General features: G+C 43.0%; 1 protein-coding gene and 1 long non-coding RNA gene across 2 annotated transcripts; one reads left to right on the top strand and one right to left on the bottom strand.

The window, feature by feature from the left end:
• Positions 1–882: 882 nt before the first annotated feature.
• Positions 883–19,577, bottom strand: slc2a1b (solute carrier family 2 member 1b). Its single transcript, XM_084033660.1, has 10 exons — positions 19,204–19,577; positions 8,970–9,065; positions 4,768–4,928; positions 4,312–4,552; positions 4,051–4,213; positions 3,422–3,609; positions 3,135–3,239; positions 2,631–2,732; positions 2,341–2,544; positions 883–1,415 (listed from the first exon to the last, which is right to left on the bottom strand). Exons 1-10 carry the CDS (start codon positions 19,216–19,218, stop codon positions 1,215–1,217), a joined length of 1,476 nt encoding a protein of 491 aa, XP_083889786.1. The 5' UTR covers positions 19,219–19,577; the 3' UTR covers positions 883–1,214.
• Positions 6,816–8,995, top strand: LOC311029024. The gene is made up of 3 exons (XR_014598833.1): positions 6,816–7,249; positions 8,402–8,519; positions 8,877–8,995. It is a non-coding gene; the product is annotated as an uncharacterized lncRNA (long non-coding RNA).
• Positions 19,578–22,563: the final 2,986 nt, after the last annotated feature.

Here is a 22,563-nt window from a genome sequence, read left to right as displayed (position 1 = left end):
AACTGATCTAAAGAGCAGATTTAAACCTGCAACAAAGACCAGAGAAGAAGCACACGTCAGTATTCAATATGAGAAACCAGAGGTCTTCAACGTTCTCAGGCCCAGGACCCCCAAGGCCTAGACCTGGTGGAGGGACCCCCAAGGCTTGTAGAGACCCGGTGGAGGGACCCCCAAGGCCTAGACCTGGTGGAGGGACCCCCAAGGCTTGGAGGGACCCCCAAGGCTTGTAGAGACCTGGTGGAGGGACCCCCAAGGCATAGACCTGGTGGAGGGACCCCCAAGGCTTGTAGAGACCCGGTGGAGGGACCCCCAAGGCTTGTAGAGACCCGGTAGAGGGACCCCCAAGGCCTAGACCTGGTGGAGGGACCCCCAAGGCTTGGAGGGACCCCCAAGGCTTGTAGAGACCCGGTGGAGGGACCCCCAAGGCCTATAGAGACCTGGTGGAGGGACCCCCAAGGCCTATAGAGACCTGGTGGAGGGCCCCCCAAGGCCTATAGAGACCTGGTGGAGGGCCCCCCTATTACATATCATATAATGTTCCTTATTAAACAATAATAATGTGTAGTGCAGCCTAAAGTTCATGTATAACAGGACTTTGTTATGATTTAATATGATTAAAATAATAATTGTCGATTCATATTTTAATTCTATTTTATCACAATTTCTCAACATAATATTAAACAAACAGAAAAATGGATATTTGCTTATTATTGGTTGTATTCATGTTATAAGGTGTATTTTTGGACATATTTACATTTTTGAAAGAAATAAAGTTTGGGATCAAATATTTCGAGGACCCCCTGCAGTAACTCTGCGGACCCACTAGGGGTCCCGGACCTCATGTTGAAGATCTCTGTTCTAAAGATATTCAGTGAAAAAAACAAACATTTGATTGATGCACTCCTTTTTTCCTAATTTAACATATGGTTAGATATTAAAACCTTCCCCCGTCTATCCTCCCCTCTCCACACCGGGCGACACAGTGCCCATCGAGTTCTCGGGTGGAGGATGTCATGCTGGAGAATCACACGGGGTCGCTATGGTAACGACACCCCCACCCCCCTCCCACCCCGAAATGTGGATGACAGTGTGAAAACTATTCTACCAGATAGGATAGCGTCTACTCTCTAGTTAGTAGACCCTTCTCGTTGACCTTCGCGGCCCAAGAAAGAGTTTTCTGTTAAAAGAAGGTTAAAAATATAAAATCTGCGAGCTCAGAGCTGAGAATCGGCTCCCAGGCTGTTGAGCTCCTCCGGCGAGTGCTTCTCGCCGCCGGTGGCGGCCGTCTGGCGGAAGCCGGCGGCGATCTCGTCGAACGTCCGACCCTTGGTCTCCGGCACTTTGAAGTAGGTGAAGAAGAAGAACACGATCAGCAGCACGGTGAAGATGATGAAGACGTACGGGCCACACAGCTCCTGTGAAGCGAGATCAGGAGGAAGAGACGTCAACGTTCCATAACAACCATGAAGTGGATTCATTCAAACTCAAACCAAATGTTCCACAAAATATATCAGAGGAGCTGGAAATTGGTTTAGGGACTAAGCTTGTATTTCCTTCCTGTGTGTCATTGTGCTCCGCTGCTTTGGTGCATTACCAGCAAATTAAGAAAATGTGACGATCGAGGCATCTCGGGGCTTTTTAAATATGCCGTAATAAATCACCATAATCGGGGAAGACAGATTTCTTTTCATTTCACCATGAAGAATGATTTATAAGTTGTTGAATTTGATTCCTACGACGACGTTTTGGGGCCACTGTAGGAAAAAAAGGATCCGAGAGAGGGGGCAATATTCAGAGAAAACGTTTATTACGATGCTAACAAGCAGCATCTATGCTAGCTAACGTCCCATGAATGTACGTTTATGTTTGTAATGAATCATCCCAACGTGTGACAACGCCTCGTTAAGGTCCTTAGGGTGATGATGTTGATGCTTATTGTTGCTTTTATTCATATGAGGACAAACTGTCATCTTATGGGCTAACATGCTAGCGGTAGCGTCCACTTGTTGTCATAGCAACGGCAAACATCCAGTCAAGTAACTTGTTTATGTCGTCTATGACAAGTGGAAGCTACCGCTAGCATCTTAGCCCAGCCGCCCCCGATCAATAAACACCCATAAGATGACAATTTAAATAAAATATATAAATAAAAACCAACAATAACCAATTTGCGACTTTATAAACTCGCAATTTGCGCCTTTTTTTCCTCCTACACTGGCCCTAATACCCCGTCGGAGATTCCTCTGATGACATTTGGCTGAAAATCAACCTTATAAATTCAACGTGCTTTACGAAAACCTCTCAGACTAATTACCCAGAAGCCCCGGCTCCTCTGCTCACCTCTACATACTGGAAGCCCATTCCCACGATGAAGTTAGCGGTCCAGTTGGAGAAGCCGGCGATGGCGAAGGCCGCCGGCCTCGGGCCCTGCGAGAACAACTCTGCCACGATGAACCACGGGATCGGACCCGGGCCGATCTCGAAGAACGCCACGAAGGAAAAGATGGCGACGATGCTCAGGTACGACATCCATTTGAGTTTTTCCTGCAAGAGAACGGAGAAGGCGAGAGGTTAGATACTTCTGGTACCTCCTCCACAAACACGCTTTTTAGGATGTAAGAAGATCCTACCAGCAATGCCAAGGCGATGGTCATCAAGATGGCGGATCCGGCCATTCCCATCAGCCCCAGCATGTGCAGAGACCGGCGTCCTGCACGCTCCACAACAAAGAGCTGGAGAGGACAGACAAGGTCAACGACAAGGTCAACGGGCAAGGTCAACGCTACGAGATGATGAATCATTCACGACTAAAGAGCAACGAGCATTTTCCACTTCAGATGTGTCCGGAAACAACAATAAAGTTCATTTCTGGGTGAGAAATATCTCTAACTTCATTTCACAGGATCTATTAGCAGAAATGAAATATTTTTTCAGAAATATGCTTTCAGTGGCGTTTAATAAGAATTCGTTTTAGCTATTTAGGAAGCTCTTCACAGGGTTTGCCTTGTTGCACTGCCATATTCTAAGGAAACCAAACGCCGACTCCAGAGAGGGTCTGGGTCGTTGCTGCTCCCGTCTCTTTAATGCTGGTTGTACCCGTGTTTACCTGGACAGGTAAAAACCTCCGTACTCACCGACACCACGGTGAAAGCCGTGTTGACGACGCCGGCTCCGATGGTGGCGTAGACGGGCTGCGCCACGCCGGCTTTCTCAAAGATACGGGTGGAGTAGTAGAACACCTGGAAAACACGACCACAACAGGAGTTCAAGCACGTCTTCTTTTTGTTTTTCATGTCTGAGATCCATTCATACGTTTTTCTAAATTCTAAAATGTAAGATCTTTTTTTTTTCTTTTGTAGTAGATGAATCAAAATTCAATAAATTAATAATAAGTTGTGTCTAATCCCGCTGAAAGACTCACGGCGTTGATGCCGGACAGCTGCTGAGAGAGCTGCAGGATGACGGCGATCAGCAGCGGCTGGCGGTAGATGGGCGAGCGGAAAAGCTCCGGGATGGTGACCTTCTTCTCCCGCATCATCTGCCGGCTCTCCTCCTTCATCTCCTGCATGTCGGAGCTCACGTCCGTGGTGCCTCGCAGCTTCTTCAACACTGGAACGGGCCGAGGACAGAAACAGTTTCATTACATCCATGGACATCTTAGAAACCTATTGCTTCCCAAAGTTTCCTCCTCGTTACTCACTTTCTGTAAGAAACGCAGCGCAGTTGTGATTAAAAAGGAATTATAGGAATATTCAAATTTTGAATGCTCAAATTCAGCTTTTTATTAATATTACCTACACTTCACAGGCGTATACGTTGAGAATGCCATCGGCAATGTGGTTGTTTTACTTCCTGTCCACTAGAGGGCGTTCCAAAAACATGACCAATACCAACATGTGACAGCTTTATAGATAAGTAATAATTAAGAAAATAAAACAACCACATCAACTTTAGAAAACACGTTTTTTTTTTTTTACTATTTAAATTCTATTCGATTCCTGAATTTCATTCCAACAGCCGTAGGTCAAAGGTCAGGCAGCGTGAACCCACCGGCCTTGGCCTTGTTCTCCTCGTTCTTGTTGATGAGCAGGAAGCGGGGGCTCTTCGGGCAGAGGGGCAGCAGGATGCACTGGATCACGGCGGGGATGAAGGTGAAGCCCAAGAGGAGCGGCCAAAACTCGTCGTTGCCCATGAGCGCCTCCATCCCAAACACCTGAAACCAACACGGACGCAAACACATCACATTTACAAAGCGGGACAGGCGGCGGTGGCATCACCTCACCCGTGCGTCGCCGGATCAAATCCACCGACCTGTGCAATGAGGATGCCGAGGACGATGCCCAGCTGGTGGAAGGTGCCCAGCGCCCCCCTCAGGGACGTCGGGGAAACCTCGCCCACGTACATGGGCACGAAGCCCGTGGAGAGGCCGGAGTAGAGCCCCACCACGAAGCGCCCGGCGATAAGCATCTCCCAGGAGCTCGCCATCTTGGAGAAGCCCATCAGGATGGCGGCGATGAAGGCCAGGATGTTGGCCATGAGCATGGAGTTCCTCCTGAAGGAGACACAGAAGCAGATTCCCTTTCAGCACGATGAACACTAACCTCTGGGAAGGCTGGGATAGGGTTCAGAAAGTGTTTGCGATGTCCAAAATGTGCCTACGGGGGTCCTCATCAATATCCTAACATCGTTATGGTGCAACTGAACACCTCAAATAAATATCACGTTAAAAAGTTTTACTTGACCAAGAACAACCATCTGACTTCTCACCGTCCGAGGCGGTTGACAAACAGTCCGACGGAGAAGGAGCCGAAGATGCCGCCGACGGAGAAGATGGCGACGGAGACGGACCAGAGGGCGGTGAGGGAGCCCTTTGAGATTGGCTCCTGGTAGCGATCCCACCACGTCTCATTGATGAACTTCTCAATGATCTGGGGAAACACACAAAACATGGATTTCATATGGATTTGCACACTGGTTTTCTTCTGGAGGGGAACAAATAGGATCATGTTTTTATTCTAGTAGAGTAGTGGTCTTCAACGTTTTCAGGCCAAGGACCCCCAAGGCCTACAGAGACCCGGTGGAGGGACCAACAAGGCCTACAGAGACCCGGTGGAGGGACCAACAAGGCCTACAGAGACCCGGTGGAGGGACCCCTTATTATATATCGTATAATGTTCCTTATTCAACCATTATAATGTGTAGTGCAGCCTATAGTTCCATGTATAACAGCATTGTATCCATCCATCATTACAAAGTACTAAGACATGAAAATAATAATTCTTCAGATTCATATTTTAATTCTATTTTATCATAATTTCTCAACATAATTTTACACAAACAAGAAGATTTATATTTGCTAATTACTGGTTGTATTCATGTTAAGGTGTATTTCTGGACATATTTACTTCCCAGGGACCCCCCAGGTGAAGATCCCTGCTTTATAGAATTGTTACATGAGCAGATAACGTGCTTGCCGTTATTCCCTCGGGGCCGGTACATGCTGTTATGGCCGTGACTCTGTTGTGTTGACCAGCTGATGGCAGCAGTTGTATGATCACTTGCATTTCCTGGCAACCAGGAAGTGTCAAGTTTCTGTTCCGCCTCTCCTCATCGCAGGCGACTGTTGACAAACACGCCCAGCATAGCAGAGCTCTGTGTGTGTGTGTGTGTGTGTCGGTCACAGTGACACTTGACACCTCGTATGATTCAGGAAAAGGTCACCGCCCCGTCTAGCAAACACCCACTGTGTCTCCGACACCCCTCAGCTGCAGCACCGTCATGTGCCTCAGCGATAGTGTTCATGAACACCCAGCAGCGTCCGTGCCGACCGGTTAATAATAGCAACGCTATCAACGTGGGGGACTTATATAATAAAAATATGACACGCCGACTCTCCACGCGACCACGCTTGGGTCACAACCACTATCCAGTTACGCTCACAAGACCTCGCTCAGTGATATCACAAGTACGTCATTGTGCTCTTCAGCCGTAACATCGGGCCTTTTAAAGGCCGGCTTGTTTCCAGGAGCTCCTGCTGATCTCAGAGTTTATTCGCTTTGCAAGCAGACGTTGACTTGAACTCAACGACAGTTAAAGGTACTTGTGAGTGAGTAGATCTAATACTGCAGCTTAGTGCTTCTTCCCTCCGATGTTTACAAGGAAAGTACTCCACCAGAATCCAGGAATATAAAGTGCCTATATGTTTATATTTTTCATGATGTATTGTTGAATCAAAGTATGTTAGTCATAAAAATGGAGGATGGGTCTGGTGGTCCTCCTGGTGTACCTCCGGGATGGAAGGTCCTAGAGACTGGAGACTGGTGCCGTAGGGAAGCTCGTACCTGAAAACAGGTCCACGCTAGCAGATCGGAGTCGCTCCGACCTACCGTTCGGCCGCTACGGCGAAAAGAAACCTTTTTTTTGTGAAATTGACGAACGATCAGCGTGATTAGCTTTGGTGCTAGAAGGTGCTAACGACCTGGAAGTCGGTGCCGATGTTTGTGGGTATGAGCTTTCCAACGGAAAGGGTTCGTCTCAGGTAGAAAGCTCATACCCACAAACATCAAGTCAAGTCTCTCCGAACTTCCGTTCCCCTGGGAACCCCCCTGTTTAACAGTACAACGCTATGAATTGTGGGTAAATTACCACGTTAACGTGACCTCAGAGAACCAGACTTTACTGTCACGGAGCTCCGTTGACATTAAAAAGGAATAAAAGCTTCATAAGAGCTGATCTGAGACCTGAAGTTGAGTAATTCTTCAGAATTTCCCTGGTAAACACCTCATCATCTATCTTTACGTTCCCACAACAATATACGGAGCAATTTCACATTTTTCTGGTATATTTACCAGATTAATCGTGATTAATCCGCAGCTGCCCCGTGATTAATCTGATTAAGAGTTTTAATTGATTATAGCATGAATACACCTGTGTCTGGTGTACTTTTATGTTCCTCATTGTAACACAAAAGTCCCCTTCAAGGTTAAAAAGAATAAACCTTCTAATGAATACGAACAGGGACGAGACGGGGGTCTGGAGTCGCCTGGTTCCAGATCTGAAAGTGAATAAATGAAGTGAAGCCAAATGTCACGGTGACACGCTCGCCGATTTGAATGGCTGATGTTACATAAGTACAAGTGTTGAATAGACTGCAGTGCAGGACGGCCAACCAGCTGGCCGGAGCCGCACAAGGAAACAAGCCGTCTATTCATGCACGGTGGCGGGGCTGGCTCAAGGCCGAGGCGTCAAGGTGAGCGCCGTGTGTTCGGCGGTGGAGATAAAAATGAAGTGGAACTTTCTTTGACAGCGTTGTTGTCTTCAAAAGAGAAAGAGGAAAATAATCAAAGTCTTGTTCTAGCTTTCTGAGCGTTTCATGAATTTGAAGTAGGTCCTACAAACAGCACACAGGAAGCCATGTTTTAGTAGGATAATAATTTAAACAAATACAGCTATAAATGCAAATAGCTGAGGGATCTAATTTCCAAACAAGGATATTATTTGATGTGCGGTGCACGGCGAGCTGCAGCTCGGCCCTCGATACAGCGTATCTTATCAGAGACGTCCTAACGCGGTGCACGACCTGCGTCACCGGCGGCGGCATCACGGCGGGCTTTATCACACTCACACCGGAGCCCGGAGCCGTAATCTGAAGTGTTGTTGCTGAATGAAAGTTGCATTTGTGAGGTTATAGCCTCTTAAGCGTTCATTACCTAATGAAGGATTAAGGAGCCTGAGTTGAGGGTTTCTCCTGCATGTGATGTGCTGCCCTCTGTGTCGGTTATGTCGTGAGGAAAAAGGGGGATAAAGAGCTGCACGAAGCCGCGGACACGTGCCGTTTTCTACCGTGGAGGCAAATCGTCGTGTTGCCGAGGCAAAATCCTGGATTAAATATTATGAAATATCTGTAAGTCTTGATTAGAAGCTGCAACAATTCATCAACTATTGTGATTTGTTAAGAAAAAAGTGACAATCCTTGGTCATCATTTCTCAAATGTGAGGAGGAATGAAATATCTATGTTTTTTGTATCATTGTTTATATGATTACTTGCCACGGGGTTAGAAATAAATACACTGAACACCATAATTAGTTGATTAGGTGAGATAACAAGTAGCAGACTTTTGAATATGATTTTTAGTCACACCTTTTTTTCTACCCAGAACCAGTTCACTAAAACAACACAGAAACACTCTAATATTACATTTGTGTTTGCACAATCCGTGAAGACACAATTTCTTCTTTTGCCCAAATGTCTCAAGATCTTAAATCCCCTCTTTAAGATGTGCTGCCCACTTCTTCTGTTCCCTTAAACTCAAGAAGAAATGAATACGAGATCACATCTCTCACTTCTGTCTATTTATTGTAAATAAAAGAATGCACTTCCTCATTTTATTTTTCTTGGAGACGGCCGATGACAGCGTGATGACAGTGGACGTGCAGACCTAGCTGTCCTCATAGTGAGGATGCCTCAAAGGGCTGATAGAGGTCTGGCTCTCAGACGAGGCCTCGGCTCACATGTGAGGTAAGTAAAGAGCGAAAACAAAACTGGCTGAGCCGTCTGGCGACACACCTGCGACCTGTGGACGGGCAGCTGTGTAGCCACAGGGTGTGTTCAGACGATGTAATATCGACATTCTCCAGGAAACGAGTGTCTTAGGTGTACATGTCTGTTAATGAATAAAAAAAAGGTTTGCAGATTTAGGGATTAGGACTGACTTCATCCTCGTCTAGCTTTGTTCCCAGCCTGTTGTTGGTTCAGCTGAGGACCATTTTTGGTCATGGACACAGTGTTTTACACAGGAATCCCTGGACCACAAGGCCTGAATGTGTCTATTATTATCTCACCCCTCCTTCCACAAACTGTCCTTCTGTTTTCCAGGTCAACAACCCCGACCCCGGGGGGTTTGGATATGGCAGGAACGGTATTAATAAATACCTCAGCGATAAAATGCTTGGCAGACATTGGACTCACCTTCTGGGGGGCGTTGATGACGCCGGTGTTGTAGCCGAACTGCAGGGAGCCAATCACGGCCGCTCCGACGCACATCATCAGCGGGAACGTTATTTGCTGTGGAGAGAGAACAGGAAGTCAGGTCAATGTCGAAAGAAAGACCAGTTTGACCAGTTTACCCAGTGGACAAATTAAACCATTTTGTATGAGAGCTGGAGTGCAAACAGTCTGACTAACAGTTGCATCATCTTTACAGACAAACACGCCTTACTTCACTGAAAACTGTCACATACATAGTTGATCAAAATAAAAATGTACGCCTTGTTTTTCTAAACTTGTGGTTTGTGCTTCCTGGATCCGACTTAAACTGTTCAGGTGGTTCAGCCGCAACTTTCTATCCTCGCTGCGCGTCCATAACATCGTACAAGGAATGCACTGTTATCAGATACCCTGAAATATCTCCAAGATGTTTAGCTTTCATGCCACTTTAAGTAACATGGTGAAATTGAACGGGCCGTATATAACACCTGGAGGGATCCGACAAACAGGTGGCGACACATCTGTTTACCGAGTTGTTGACGACCTTTGCTGCTGAAAACCTCGGGTGAGGTCTGAGGAGGCTCAACGGTAAGTTCTCCACCTACAACGGCATTAAACCTGCCTCTTTGGAACAGGTCCAGGGTTGGACCCGGGTCTGCATGTTATTGTCTGGGATTCCTGTTCCTGTTATTACAAAGTTTACTTGCTGCTTGAGCTCAGAAGAGCCCGGTAGATTAGTTGAGATTTTCCTCATACCGAAAAGTTAATAAACCAGAGCGGAGTATGTCGCCGCCTCAGTCCCCTCTCAGACAGACAAACCCCCCAAAAACAGCCTCAAGCTACCATTCACCTTTTTGTTGTTCACTCAGATCTGCGATGGCTTCTAGGTATACGAACTGTACGTCTGTGTTTTAACATCACGGTTGTTTTTCATAAAGACCACCTGGCAACCTGGAAATCCATTGCCGCCAGTTTCAGTGACGACTTTGATCACATTAACATGATCAACATGGCCACTAGGGGGTGTAATGGGACACATTTATGACCATTTATGACCCAAACAGCAGCACTTGTTTTTGGCAGCACACCAGTTGTCGTTAGTTGTAGCGTGCTAGTCGATTTTAGCTAAAACGTTTTTAGCTTTAAATCGGGTTCTCCTTTGGATACACAGACAATACAGAGTTAAAGCATACGATCAAAGTGCTCGAGGCACTCAGGTGAGTCAGAAGTTGTGTTACAGCCCCGTTCAGGAATTTCCAACAGGTACTTAATCTGAGTTGAACTGAGGGAGTATTACATAATCAGACGTATGTCTGGAGTTACATTTACATTACAGACAATTCTAGGATGTTTTTTTGTCATGTATTCCTGTCTTATTGACAGTATTTGAGTGTCTTAACTGTTTAAAGTAAGAGTTATGGCCAATGAGCAACTGTTAAATGGCGGTCATTTTCAAAATAAATGTTCAAAAATTCCTTTTCATGTGAAAATTCATTCGAAAACTTAACGAACAGTGACCCAAACACGAGGTACCGTTACACCCCAAATAGTTATTAACAACATTTACATCCACAACACTGAAACAGCATCACGTTTCATGTTGATTTGGCAAAGTTGTTAGCAAACACATCATTTCATAACCGGCAAATCAAAAGCAACGTGAGCATTAATTCGGAAATGCGTTTCTGGCCAGCTAGCCTCTGTTTTTGGTCTCCACCAACATTTATCTCTTCAGGATCTCACTAATCTCACTTCCTCCGTCTGCTGTTTGGTTTAGTGTACTCGGGATTGTTATTGTCAAGACTCTGATTCAAGCCTTAAGGCTAAATCTTTGGTTATCATTTAAGTTTCCAAATAAACACAAGAACCGACCCCCCACCCCCCGCCAGGTTTCATAAAGAAGGCCAATCCATTAAAACTATTTGAAATGATTGTGTAATATCCAGCAGTAATCCTGGGGACAGAGGTTTCCCAGGTAACACCAGTCAACAGCCTTTTCATTAGGACCAGAAAGTCTCTACATGACAGAGAGGGAGGGGAGCTGGAAGAGGAAAGAAAGAAAAAAAAGAAAAACATCTGTGTTTTTGGAAGCAGCCACTCCAGCGTGTTCAGAGGGCCGGGCTAAAGACGCGTTCAAGACCCGCCTGCACGTCTGGGCCAACAGGAATCCTTGTTAGGAGGGTCATCAAGTCCACGACACGACTATGGCGTATACAAACACAGACGCACCCCCTTTTTCAGCACAGTGGGCCGGCCTCTTAAAGGAGACACATCTGTAAAGCCACTGCTGATTAGAAACAAGCAAGAAACGGCACACAGTCTTTATTGAGCAACAACCAGCTGCTTCTTTTTCTTTTAAAAACACAGTGATGCCTTCTGTCCCCCCTCTGGTATCGCCCAGACGTGGTTTCAATCTCCCTCCCCTCAAGGGAACGAATGTTTGTCGTCTTAGAAAGGGGGGGTTGTGTAGTCCTTTAACCTAGATAGAAGCAAGGCCTCCCTGGGCTTGGCCTCGGCCCTCCACATACTGTTTATAGTATAAACTATTATAATCACAGGCGTTCTTCAGCTGAACCTCCCCCGTTTCTCCCTCACCTGTCCAACTAAGAAAGAAGGTGGTTTTGATGCTCAACACACGAGTTCCTCGCTGCAGAAACTTTCACTCAGCTGTTTACATTTCTAAATGGAGGTTTTTGGGATTTGTTTACGTGCATGTGATGGCTAAGCTAGCCCTTCACAAGGGACCGGCATTACACCGCATACCTCACTAATCTACCTGCATACCTAAAGCTCATTAGAGGATCAGGAACTCACTTTTTTAGGGGAGTATTTCAAAATAAAATAAAATAAAAGTGGGATAACTATATATCATATGCTGTACAAAAACTTAAAGCATGACAATAGTACACACAACAAAACTTATAAGCCTGATTTTAAGAATCTGGTAGTTAATGCCGCATCGTTAACAAGGGTTTTGTAGAGATTTACGGATATTTTCATCCCGATGCAGAGGGTTTTGGGTTTATAATATAGTCAATAATCACTTAGGGAATTCAGCCTGCACGGGTCTCAGTAGCTTATTTTCTCACACACACAAAAAATCTGATATGAACTGGGAAAAGGCGGTTTCATTACAGGAAAACCCCTCCAGCGTTTGGTGCTTATTTCCCCACCTCTGCTCCTGAAAACCCAACTTGTTTTCTCCCAAGACTGAATTAATGCAAATGCTGGTGCATTTTCCCCAAATAAATATGCCTAGAAACTTTTCATACTTCAGCCTCAGTAGCTGGTATGTTGAGATCCAGGGACTTTAATAATAAGCCTTCTCTCCTCCAGTCTGTGAAAGTTAAAACAAGGCTGCTGGGATATTTATTTCTAGTCATCATTACACAATTAACTCTCTTGATAGCAGCTTTGGTTGCTTGGCACCAAAGACTCTGCTCTTATTGGGTAAACACGCAGCCAAAAGGGCCGATACAGAGGGGATAACTAAAGCACATGACAGCAAATCAGTAGCATGGTAATCAAAATGATCCGTGCAAACTATTTACTGTACACACCGGCTCACACTTCCATTCCTTTTCCCCAAATAGTGCAGCGAGGGAATGAAGTTGAAAGAGCAGTTTTTTCCCAAATTAGGATAAGTTGAATTACGTATAAACAACTGCTTCACTATTTATGTGGGAGCAAAGCCTCGTCCAACAAACTCTTTGAACATTAAGTTGATCTATGAGAAACAGAAAACATGATGAGTTCATGTGACTCAGCAAAATTAATGTACTAATGCTCACACAGAGAGCCAAACCAGGAAATGCTAACTTAAAGGAACATACCAGTGTTACTAAATGTCCTTGTCAGGAACTATTTCTCCAGGCGTAATAACGAGCTCAACGGCTCTCTTGGCTCTGTTATGATTGACAGCTTAGAGGGTGGGACCAAAGTATAAAGGAGGTCAACGATTGGCTGAAAATGACACCTCGGACTGATACCACTCAACAGTCACCATAAATGAATTATGTTCAACTTCTTCCATTCAGTTTGCTCATATTCATACTGGGACATGTTGGGAAGTTGTTCTCTGACCAGTATCTTCTTCTCTACATTGAATTGCAGATCGGAAACCAAGCGTTGTTTATCTCACCGCTTCCTGTTTTATGTACGGTCCTTTACGCTCTGACAGGTCGACACAGCTGACCTGAATTCTTCAAAACCAGCGGATGTTTCTTTGAAACTATTCTTTCCAGAAATGAGAGAGTCCGGCCACAACAAAGACGGCCGACAGGAAATCATAAGTGCTGTGAAAACACGCTGAAAGTAAAGCAGAAGCAGCTAACCTACGTATAAATGTCAAATACCCTGATGTAGAAGTAGAAATACTTATATTCTGAAGACGAATGTCTCTTCGGACTGATGCAACAATGTGCCGGTCATGGTGGAGGTTTAACTTCCAGCGTTTCCCAACCAAGGGGGTTCTGGTAAATCCAAAATGTCACGAGACAAATCTGGTGATTCGTGGGAGAGGACAGAAGCAAAACTTCTGCTCCAAACGTATTCATTTTGATGAATCTTTACTTTGGAGGTAAAAAGTTTGGTCTTCAATCTGTTAAATGAAACCATGTAAGAAGTTTAGAGGAAGGAGTCTGTCCTTCCGAGTTTCCCGACAATCGTCAAGAAACACATCACTTCTTACGTAGCATCTTCATCGGAAAGTAGCTCGACATATAGTTGTGTAAAATGTACAATATTCCTCCTCTGAAGTTCATGAAATAGAAAAAACTAAAAGTACAAACACTAAAATGCTAATCTGTACTGAGAGTGTTTGAGTAAAACGTGTTTATTTACTTTTAACATTGTTGACTGCAGAACAGCGTCTGTATTGCTAAAATTTGCATCCCGGTATGCTTCCACATTCCAGTTGTGTCTGATATTTTGTCCGAGTCAATACAATGATTAACAAAAGGAAAAAGGTTTAGGCAAACATCCTGAATGCAAATCCTAACTCCAACACTAAAACACTGTTTGTTACTCATCTCAACCAGACTCAAGGCGGTTTCTGCAGAAACCGGGTCGGTGTTTTAATTAAAAAAAAAAAAACAGAAGCAGGCATCATTATTTCCGCTCGGCTCACTTCCTTCTTGCCAGTGTAAACCAGAAAGTTGGTCATGGCCTACGCCTCTGCCTCCACGTCCCTCGACACGTCACCTCCTCGCTCTCAGTTTACACAGCTGGGAATCAGATACCAGCTCTGTCCTCAGCTCCTCTCAGTCCCGTAGACAACTTGTATGTAATCCGATAATCATCAAAACGAGCGTGAAACTGTCTAAATGCCAGGAAAACACACATTTAGTTATTTAGTATCCCAGAAAATATAACATGTCTGTTTCCTTTACTGTTCGAAAACAATCAAATCATTTGTTAAATAGGATTATCATGAATCATAAAAGGTCTCCCTGTATTGGACAAATCAATTAAAAATATATATTTTTCTATTCTCTACCATGATAGCGAGCTAGGCAGTTCTGTTGACGATATTTACGATTATTCCGATAACAGAAATTCACCATAATCAACTTATTGTAAATGGAAGCTAGACACTAATTTTATTATTTCTAGGGCTAAAAATGCCTTAATATGCATACTATATTTTACATTTAGGGCATTTAGCAGATGCTTTTGTCCAAAGCGACACTTTTGATTAGAATTATCTATAATTTTTCCTGGTTGCTATGTGAAAAAACTAATTGTGTATTTGTGTCAGGTGAAAGACTGTGTCCCTGTGTTTGAATATCTCATGTTTACACTTCAGGTCAGACTCATCTCTGTGCGTATGCAGCTCAAGCGTGGCAGAACCCTCCATATATCATGGAACAAAAGCACATTTGCCCATGCAACTTGCATATCAAACAAATGTATGCAAAAACATTTGTTTTGTTTCCTGGTACTCCTGGTTATTATTCCCCCGTATTTAAACACCGTGGAACGATGACGAGCGTCTCTTCCGCATGCCTGACCTACGAGCCGCCTCCTCGAGGCCGCGGAGACCTTTTTGAAATGTGCTGGTTTATCTGGATGTGCAGTACATACCATCAGTGTTCACAAATAGAAAGTGTTTGAAAGCGTTATCTGTCAGGGCCAGCAGCGACGCTGCCGCCTGTCACAGCGCTCAGATAAACACGTATTTACAGTCAGACGCTCTGTTTGGGAACGCTGGTGGAACGAGTACAAACGATACAGATATTATATACCAGGGTTGTGTTCTTCAACAGACAAGGGGCTGCTTTCAACAGTGGACGCTCTTTGAGGGACTTTCAGATACTTGTTAAACTGGCTCATATTTGTCATATTTCACTTCATTTCCAGCACCTCATTTTACTGTTTGGCTCTTATTTTAACAATTTTATTGTGGGAAGCACTTTGTGACTTTGTCTGTAAAAGGTGCTACATCATTCTTATTATTCTTATTATTCTTATTATTCTTATTATTATTATTATTATTATTATATAAATTCAAGTGGCTGTTGACGCCTGTGTGAATGCAAAGAATTTGGAGGCTTCAGGCAACCAAGCGCCTCCAGGACGAACACGTTCCACACATAACGAGGAGACGAGATGATCAATATCATCATGGGGGTCGGAAGCTAAATAAATGTGGGCGTATGTGTCATTTAGGGTATTCTGATGCATTTTTATGCGGTTTGATCCTGAAATAAACACCTAAATATGTGTGTTTTCTTTCCACTAGTCTGCAATGGAAGTAGAATTACCCCTATTGTTAAATGCAGTCAACGAGACGATATCTCAAGTAGTAGTCGGAGGTGAGACGAAACGTTTAGAGGTCAAACACTTAAGTTACCCCCCCTCCTTCCTGGTCAGGGGGTCCTGATTTATTAAAGTGAGCTCATTTAAACTGAAGTGTGAGCCAGAAGAAGCCCAGAGAGACACAGCTAGAACCATTTTTTATCTCCTCCATGTGAACACTAGATTGTGCAAAAAAGGCATCCGGTTTGAACTGCAGCAAAAGGCCTCATTAAGTCTCATTAGAACACGGCTGACGGCGACGCTATCGGACACGCTGAGCAGTCATGCAGACGGAAAGTAAAACTGCTGGACGGTCTTTAAGGAAGGCCGGATGATGGAGAGGAATTAAGTCCGTAGAATGAAGGCTGGCCGGCGGCTCTGGGCAGCCGATCAAACACCTGCTCTGTCGGGCCTCGTCGAGGAGAAAATGTTTAGTGGACGTTTGGCTCCAAACAGAAGAGGTCGACGGATTAGTTTGAGTATTTCAGACGCTGTTGATGAGAATGAAGGTCTTTATATCAGACCCAGGACCCCCAAGGCCTATAGAGACCAGGTGGAGGGACCCCAAGGCCTATAGAGACCAGGTGGAGGGACCCCCAAGGCATACAACTAAACTAATAATTTCGGGGACCCCCTGCAGTAACTCTGTGGACCCACTAGGGGTCCTGGACCCCAGGTTGAATATCTCTACTTTAAACAGCATAAAACAAAGTGAAGTCGTTAACACGGTGTGTTTATGACGGCGATGAAGAGGAAATGTGATAAATCTCATATAAACATCTTCCTGAAACTGCCCTGACAGGTTTTACCCCCCCCCCCCCCTCCCTCTTCATTGGAAATCAATCTCGAGCTCCATCACTTCCTACAGGTTTTCTGTTAAAGTTTCACCTACGTGACTCCGTACTCAACCAGCTGGGTATGAAAATCCTGACCACGAGATGCTAATTAGCCCCTGGTGCTAAGATGCTGTTAAACTACCACTGCTGCTGGAGGGGGAGGGGGGGCAAACAGCCTGGGAAGGTTTTCAACCCCACAATAGGTTTGGCAACGACGGAGGAGTCGCACTCTCTCTGGAAATCTGCTGAGTCGGTGTCACACAGCGTTCCCATCACATCCACACAGAGACCCACAGAATAACGGTTTCAGGGGGGTTAACTGCCCCGGTGGGGTAACTGCCCCGGAGGGTTTCACTGCCCCGGTGGGGTAACTGCCCCGGTGGGGTAACTGCCCCGGAGGGTTTCACTGCCCCGGTGGGTTTCACTGCCCCGGTGGGTTAACTGCCCCGGAGGGTTTCACTGCCCCGGTGGGTTTCACTGCCCCGGTGGGTTTCACTGCCCCGGTGGGTTAACTGCCCCGGAGGGTTTCACTGCCCCGGTGGGTTTCACTGCTCAGCCATCCATGAGCAGTTATTAAGAGGGGAACGTTTTTTGGCGTACGTGCTTCACTGTGCGTAACATCTGTGTGAGTAACGGTGACCACAATCACCAGGATGTAGATGGCACCCACAATTACCAGAAAAGTTCACTTCCTCAACAACCAGCGTCACCATCTCTATCTGAGGTGCAGGAGGTCGGAGATATAGTTTTTTGTTTTATTGTTTTAGATTAACGACGACAACAAGATGCTGGATTAAATACATCCAGAAATATTCCAGATGTTGTCTCCTGGTGTGACTCAGCTTTGAGTGAACAACTGGAAGCGATTCATCGTTGAGTCTGAAATCCCCCATCATTAGTACTCGGAGGTAGAAGATGATGTTTTCAAATGTTTAGGTCCGACCAACGGGACCAACGACGCGGCTTAAATCATCAATCGATCAGTCCATCTACAGAAAACTCAACCATTTGATGGTAGAACAAGTATTTAAGTAACTTTTGTGTCTTAGCCAGTGGTGGAATATCATTAAGAGCCCTAGTACAATTTAGCAGTACTTGTACATAGATTAATACTTTATTCATACTGAGGAGCAGGTAGCAGCTTTACAACACAACACGACTGACCAACAGACATCACAGATATATCAAAGAAAACCTAAAAGCACATACAAGTGCACACTAAATAACATGTAATAACATGTAATAACAAGTACTTCCTTTTCTGCTTCTTTGTACTTCTAGTTACTAACAATACATTTCAGAGGGTAATAATGTACTTTTAAAAAAGATATATATTTTACACCTGATGACTATAATTACTTTGTAGAGCAATATTTAACAAACAAAACGTATGATGAGGTTATAAAATATGATGCATTGCTACGGATTAACAGAGGTGGACAGTAACAAAGTACTTTACTTGAGTATTTATGATTCTGGCAACTTCTTACTTTAACTCCATTTTAAAAACAAACATCTGTACTTTTACTCCTTGTTACTTTTGTTTTAATACATTTGATTTTTTTTTTTACATTAATTTGATGCAAAAAAGTAGAAATCCTTCAGAGTAGTACTTTTTACTTTAAGTAAAGTACTTCTCTTTTCACAAGTATGTGTACTTCTACTGGAGTAGAGAACGTCTGTACTTGTGACTCCTCTGCTGATTAATCCACCTCCAGTATCGTGTAGTTAAAATTACCTCCACCAGCTACACGATCAATAACAGCAGCATATCGGAGCTGAAACAATCAATCAAATTAATCAATATAAGTCGATATTAAGTCGAATAAGAAAAAAAAGGCAAACATTAGATGGTTTTGTGCCTTTTGTCCTGATTGATGATAAACTGTGGAACTTTTGCTCCGACTTCACTCAGATGTGATCAGCATTGATTAGTGACGAGTATTGGTTAACGACACAAACACACTGCTGATGAATTGATCATCAAACACAACAATGACTTCCCTGCTGCTGCATAAAGAGTACTTTAGGTGCATTTTGCTCGTACTTTGTGTACATTTCTGTACTTTATAAGCAAGTATGTTGTTGTATTGCTACATTTACTGAAGTATCTAAATACTTCTTATTAGTCTTCCTAAGTCACTACTCTCACAGAATACTTGGTATTACAGCTCCTTTCAGACTTATTTTATTATATTTTGCAGGAACACACCACGTTAAATAATCTGCAGTGACATAATACTGCCTCACAATAACAAATGTATTTATTTACAGGCAATAGTGTTAATTTTCAACATCTATGCTGCAGTAATAAACGTCACATTGATACTAAGATGCAGAATTATTGAGAGTATAACTAACTTTAACACGGTTTAACGGTATAGTGAAGATAAACACGAGCTGCAGTGTGTATGTGGCTGCATCACGACTCGTCATGGCACATGTGGAAGTGCCTCATGGGTAAAAAAAAAAAAAAAAGAAATAGTGAACTCACTGAACTGGTGGGCTGACAGCCCGGAGCTGAAAACAGCGAACAGGATCTGTAGGATTCCTGTTGTAGTAAAAAACTAAGGTGTAATTACCTTTCCCGAGTCCATGGCGGCGACAACAAACGTTCTTCTTTTGTTTTCTTCTTCTTCTTCTTCTTCTTCTTCTTCTTCTTCGTCTTCTTCTTCGGCGATGGGGGAACTTCCTCGGGGTCTCTCCCGGTGTTTCGCTCAGAAGTCAGTCATCTTGGAGGGTTTTTTTTTTTTTTTTTTTTTTTTTTGCTCAGTTGAAAATACGTCAAACTTCGAGTCTTTGTGTCTTTTTCTTTAAAGAGTCCAGCAGCTTAACTTCTCTTCCCGCCTTGTCTTTTTAGTTTTTCTTCTTCTCACGGCTTGAATTCACAGAGAGGATGCGTAAAAGTCTTCCAGGATGTCGGAGACGTAACTACGTACAGCTTTGAGCAAACAGCTCTAAAGGAGACACGACGAGTTACGCTTCATATATTAGCCGAGGCGAAGTTTTTTTTGGTCGGACCCAACCTTCGTAAACCGCCAATGAGAGAGCACAAAAGCTTTGACGTCACACACACACACACACACACACACACACACACACACACACACACACACACACACACACACACACACACACACACACACACACACACACACACACACACACGCACACACACAGGGGAGGCTGGATACACGTTGCTGAGGTGGAAGTTAAAATACTCGCCGGAAGTAGAAATCAATTTAGAAGTATGCCTTTAAATTCACATAATAAAGCACACTTCCGGTTAGATTTAAAAAAATATAAAATCCTTCAAAGAGCACAACACTTTTTTTTAATAAAATTGCTTTGAATTAATTTCTACATCATTTTTATTCTTTATTGTCATTTGTTTTAACTGATTAAATATTTAGACCTATTCAATATCTAAAATGTTTTATTATTATTAACTTGTTTTAAATTGCCTTTGTTTTTTCCCCTAAATTCCCATAATAAAGCACACTTGCGGTTAGATTTAAAAATAAATAAAAGCCTGCTTAGAGGCACTTTTCTTTTAAAACTATGTTTTTCAGTTTTAAAAACACCACAAAACATATTGTTATACAATTGTTTTGAATTAATTTTCACGTTTTTATTATTTAGTGTAATTTTTTAAATTGTTATCAATATTTATTTAATATCTTAAACAATGTTTTATTTTTATTAATTTACCTACTTAACTTAACCTATTTTTATGACTTTATTGATATTTAAAAGTCCTGGATTCAGCTAAATCTACTCAGTGAGCTACTATGCAGCACAATAGCGCCTGCTAGTGTTATATTAGGCTATTATAAATTATTAAAAATACTATATATTATATTGCCTATGGTCATATTTAGGGGTTGGACAATATATGTCTTTTTCAGGGCCGATACAGATTATTACTATTCTAGGTGACCGATAACCAATATTTGAAACTGAAATTTGTCTGCAGTAATACAAAAATAAAAAAACGTTTATAATAACAAACTTGTAACATAAAACTCAAAAGCATATGTTTAATTCACAGAACGTTTCAATGTAACCTTAACACAGAAAGTGAGGGAGCTATCAGCAGCATTATTGTGAAATTGAGCAAACTAATGAAAAAAATAGTTCCCTGGAATTTTATGAAGTTAAAATAAATAAAATAGTTCCCTTAAGTTTTATAAAGTTACAAAAAATAACATAGTTCCCTTTAGTTGTATGAAGTTAAAAAAATTGTTCCCTGAAGTTTTAAAGTTACAATAAATTAAGTAGTTCCCTGAAGTGTTATGAAGTTACAATAAATTAAGTAGTTCCCTGAAGTGTTATGAAGTTACAATAAATAAAATAGTTCCCTGATGTTTTATAAAGTTACAATGAATAAAATAGTTCCCTGAATCTTTATGAACTTACAATAAATAAAATAGTTCCCTGAAGTTGTATAAAGTTAAAAATAATAAAATAATTCCCTGAGGTTTTATGAAGTTAAAATGAATAAAATAATTCCCTGAGGTTTTATGAAGTTAAAATGAATAAAATAGTTCCCTGAAGTTTTATAAAGTTAAAATAAATAAAACCAGCGAGTAGTGACTGCACCATCTGTGTGCTTTACTTCAGTTCTCAGCCTTCTAACAATGACTTATTGAAAACATCCAGTGTGATCTAATGGTCGTCCACCGCAGCGTTGCCGATACTCTCCGATATGTCTGCCCTCCATTCAACCCTCCGCTGTGATCTGGGGATGTTTGTTACCAAAGGCTTGGAAAAACAACTTTAAAAAAGCAAAAAAACTGCTGCCTTTTGTTTTGGGATTGAGATGGGGAGGTGTCCGGTCTGAGTGGATGTACAAAAAATTAAGAAAATAATTATGGGAAATGCATGTGTTTGCACAGTGCATGAAAGCTCTGAGACCAGGGAGGGCGGCGGGAAGAATCGGTCAAAATGTGTTCCTTTTCAGTATTTTATCTTTTCTGCCTTTGAAACCTTAGGAAAACAATAACAGGGAAACGCTGAGGAAAAGGTCGAGCGTGAGCCACAAACATTGGATTTTACACAAAATGGTTTAAAATGAAGGAACAATGGCATCGAGTTTCAGATTGTTCAATTGTCAGGAATCACTCCACTTATAGCATTTCCTCTATATTAGTAATTTGTAGGAACAAAACTTTTGTCCATTCCTTTTGATGCTCCAAAATGCAAATAAATGGCTTTCATAAGCAAACCCAATTCATGTGCTTAAGCTAAATTAACGGTGTGCCAAAACTATGTATCTCCTTTTCCTCTTCCTGTCCAGATGACATGTAGAAACACGGTGACATCACGGCTTTACACATGACACGGGTGCCTTTTGTTGAATGAGGAATGAAAATAATCACGATGGAAGAGGAAGAGCGAATGCATCGAGGGAAAAAAACGTAAACATTCTGAAACAGTTTGTTTATGTTCAGGTTTTTTAACGCGCAAATCCTTTGAAAGCCCAACGAAAAACAATAACCGACAAATCTTTTCTGGAACAAAGCCTTGTGCTGGCGTTGGAGAGTGTTGTGCAGTGAATCAAACGCTCAGGAATCCAAGTGAATATCCATGAAATCATATATAATGTGGAAACTTTTTCTACACTTTGCAACGCATGGAAAAAAATCACAGAGGAATCCTCTTTGATCCACACACATCCAGGCCTGCAGCCAAAAGATAATCGTAAAGAGACAAACAGTGAAAAGCGATTCTGTGACATTTTGGGGACGTCTGCGTATTCCCTCTATAGTCTGCAGTAAATATGAAGAAGCAGCCAGCAGGCGATCAACTCATATGAAGACCAAATACAGGGGAGGCCTGCTGGCTCCGTCCCAATGCAACACAATCCACAACCTCTGAAGCTCACTTATTAACTATTTACATCTCTTCTGCTGGGAACAGGTACAGCCAGGTGTACCTGC

The sequence above is a fragment of the Eutrigla gurnardus genome, assembly GCF_963514095.1.
Source record: "Eutrigla gurnardus genome assembly, chromosome: 2".
NCBI lineage: Eukaryota > Metazoa > Chordata > Actinopteri > Perciformes > Triglidae > Eutrigla > Eutrigla gurnardus.
Note: the sequence above shows the minus strand (reverse complement) of the source record. Positions and strands in the feature narration are given on the sequence as shown.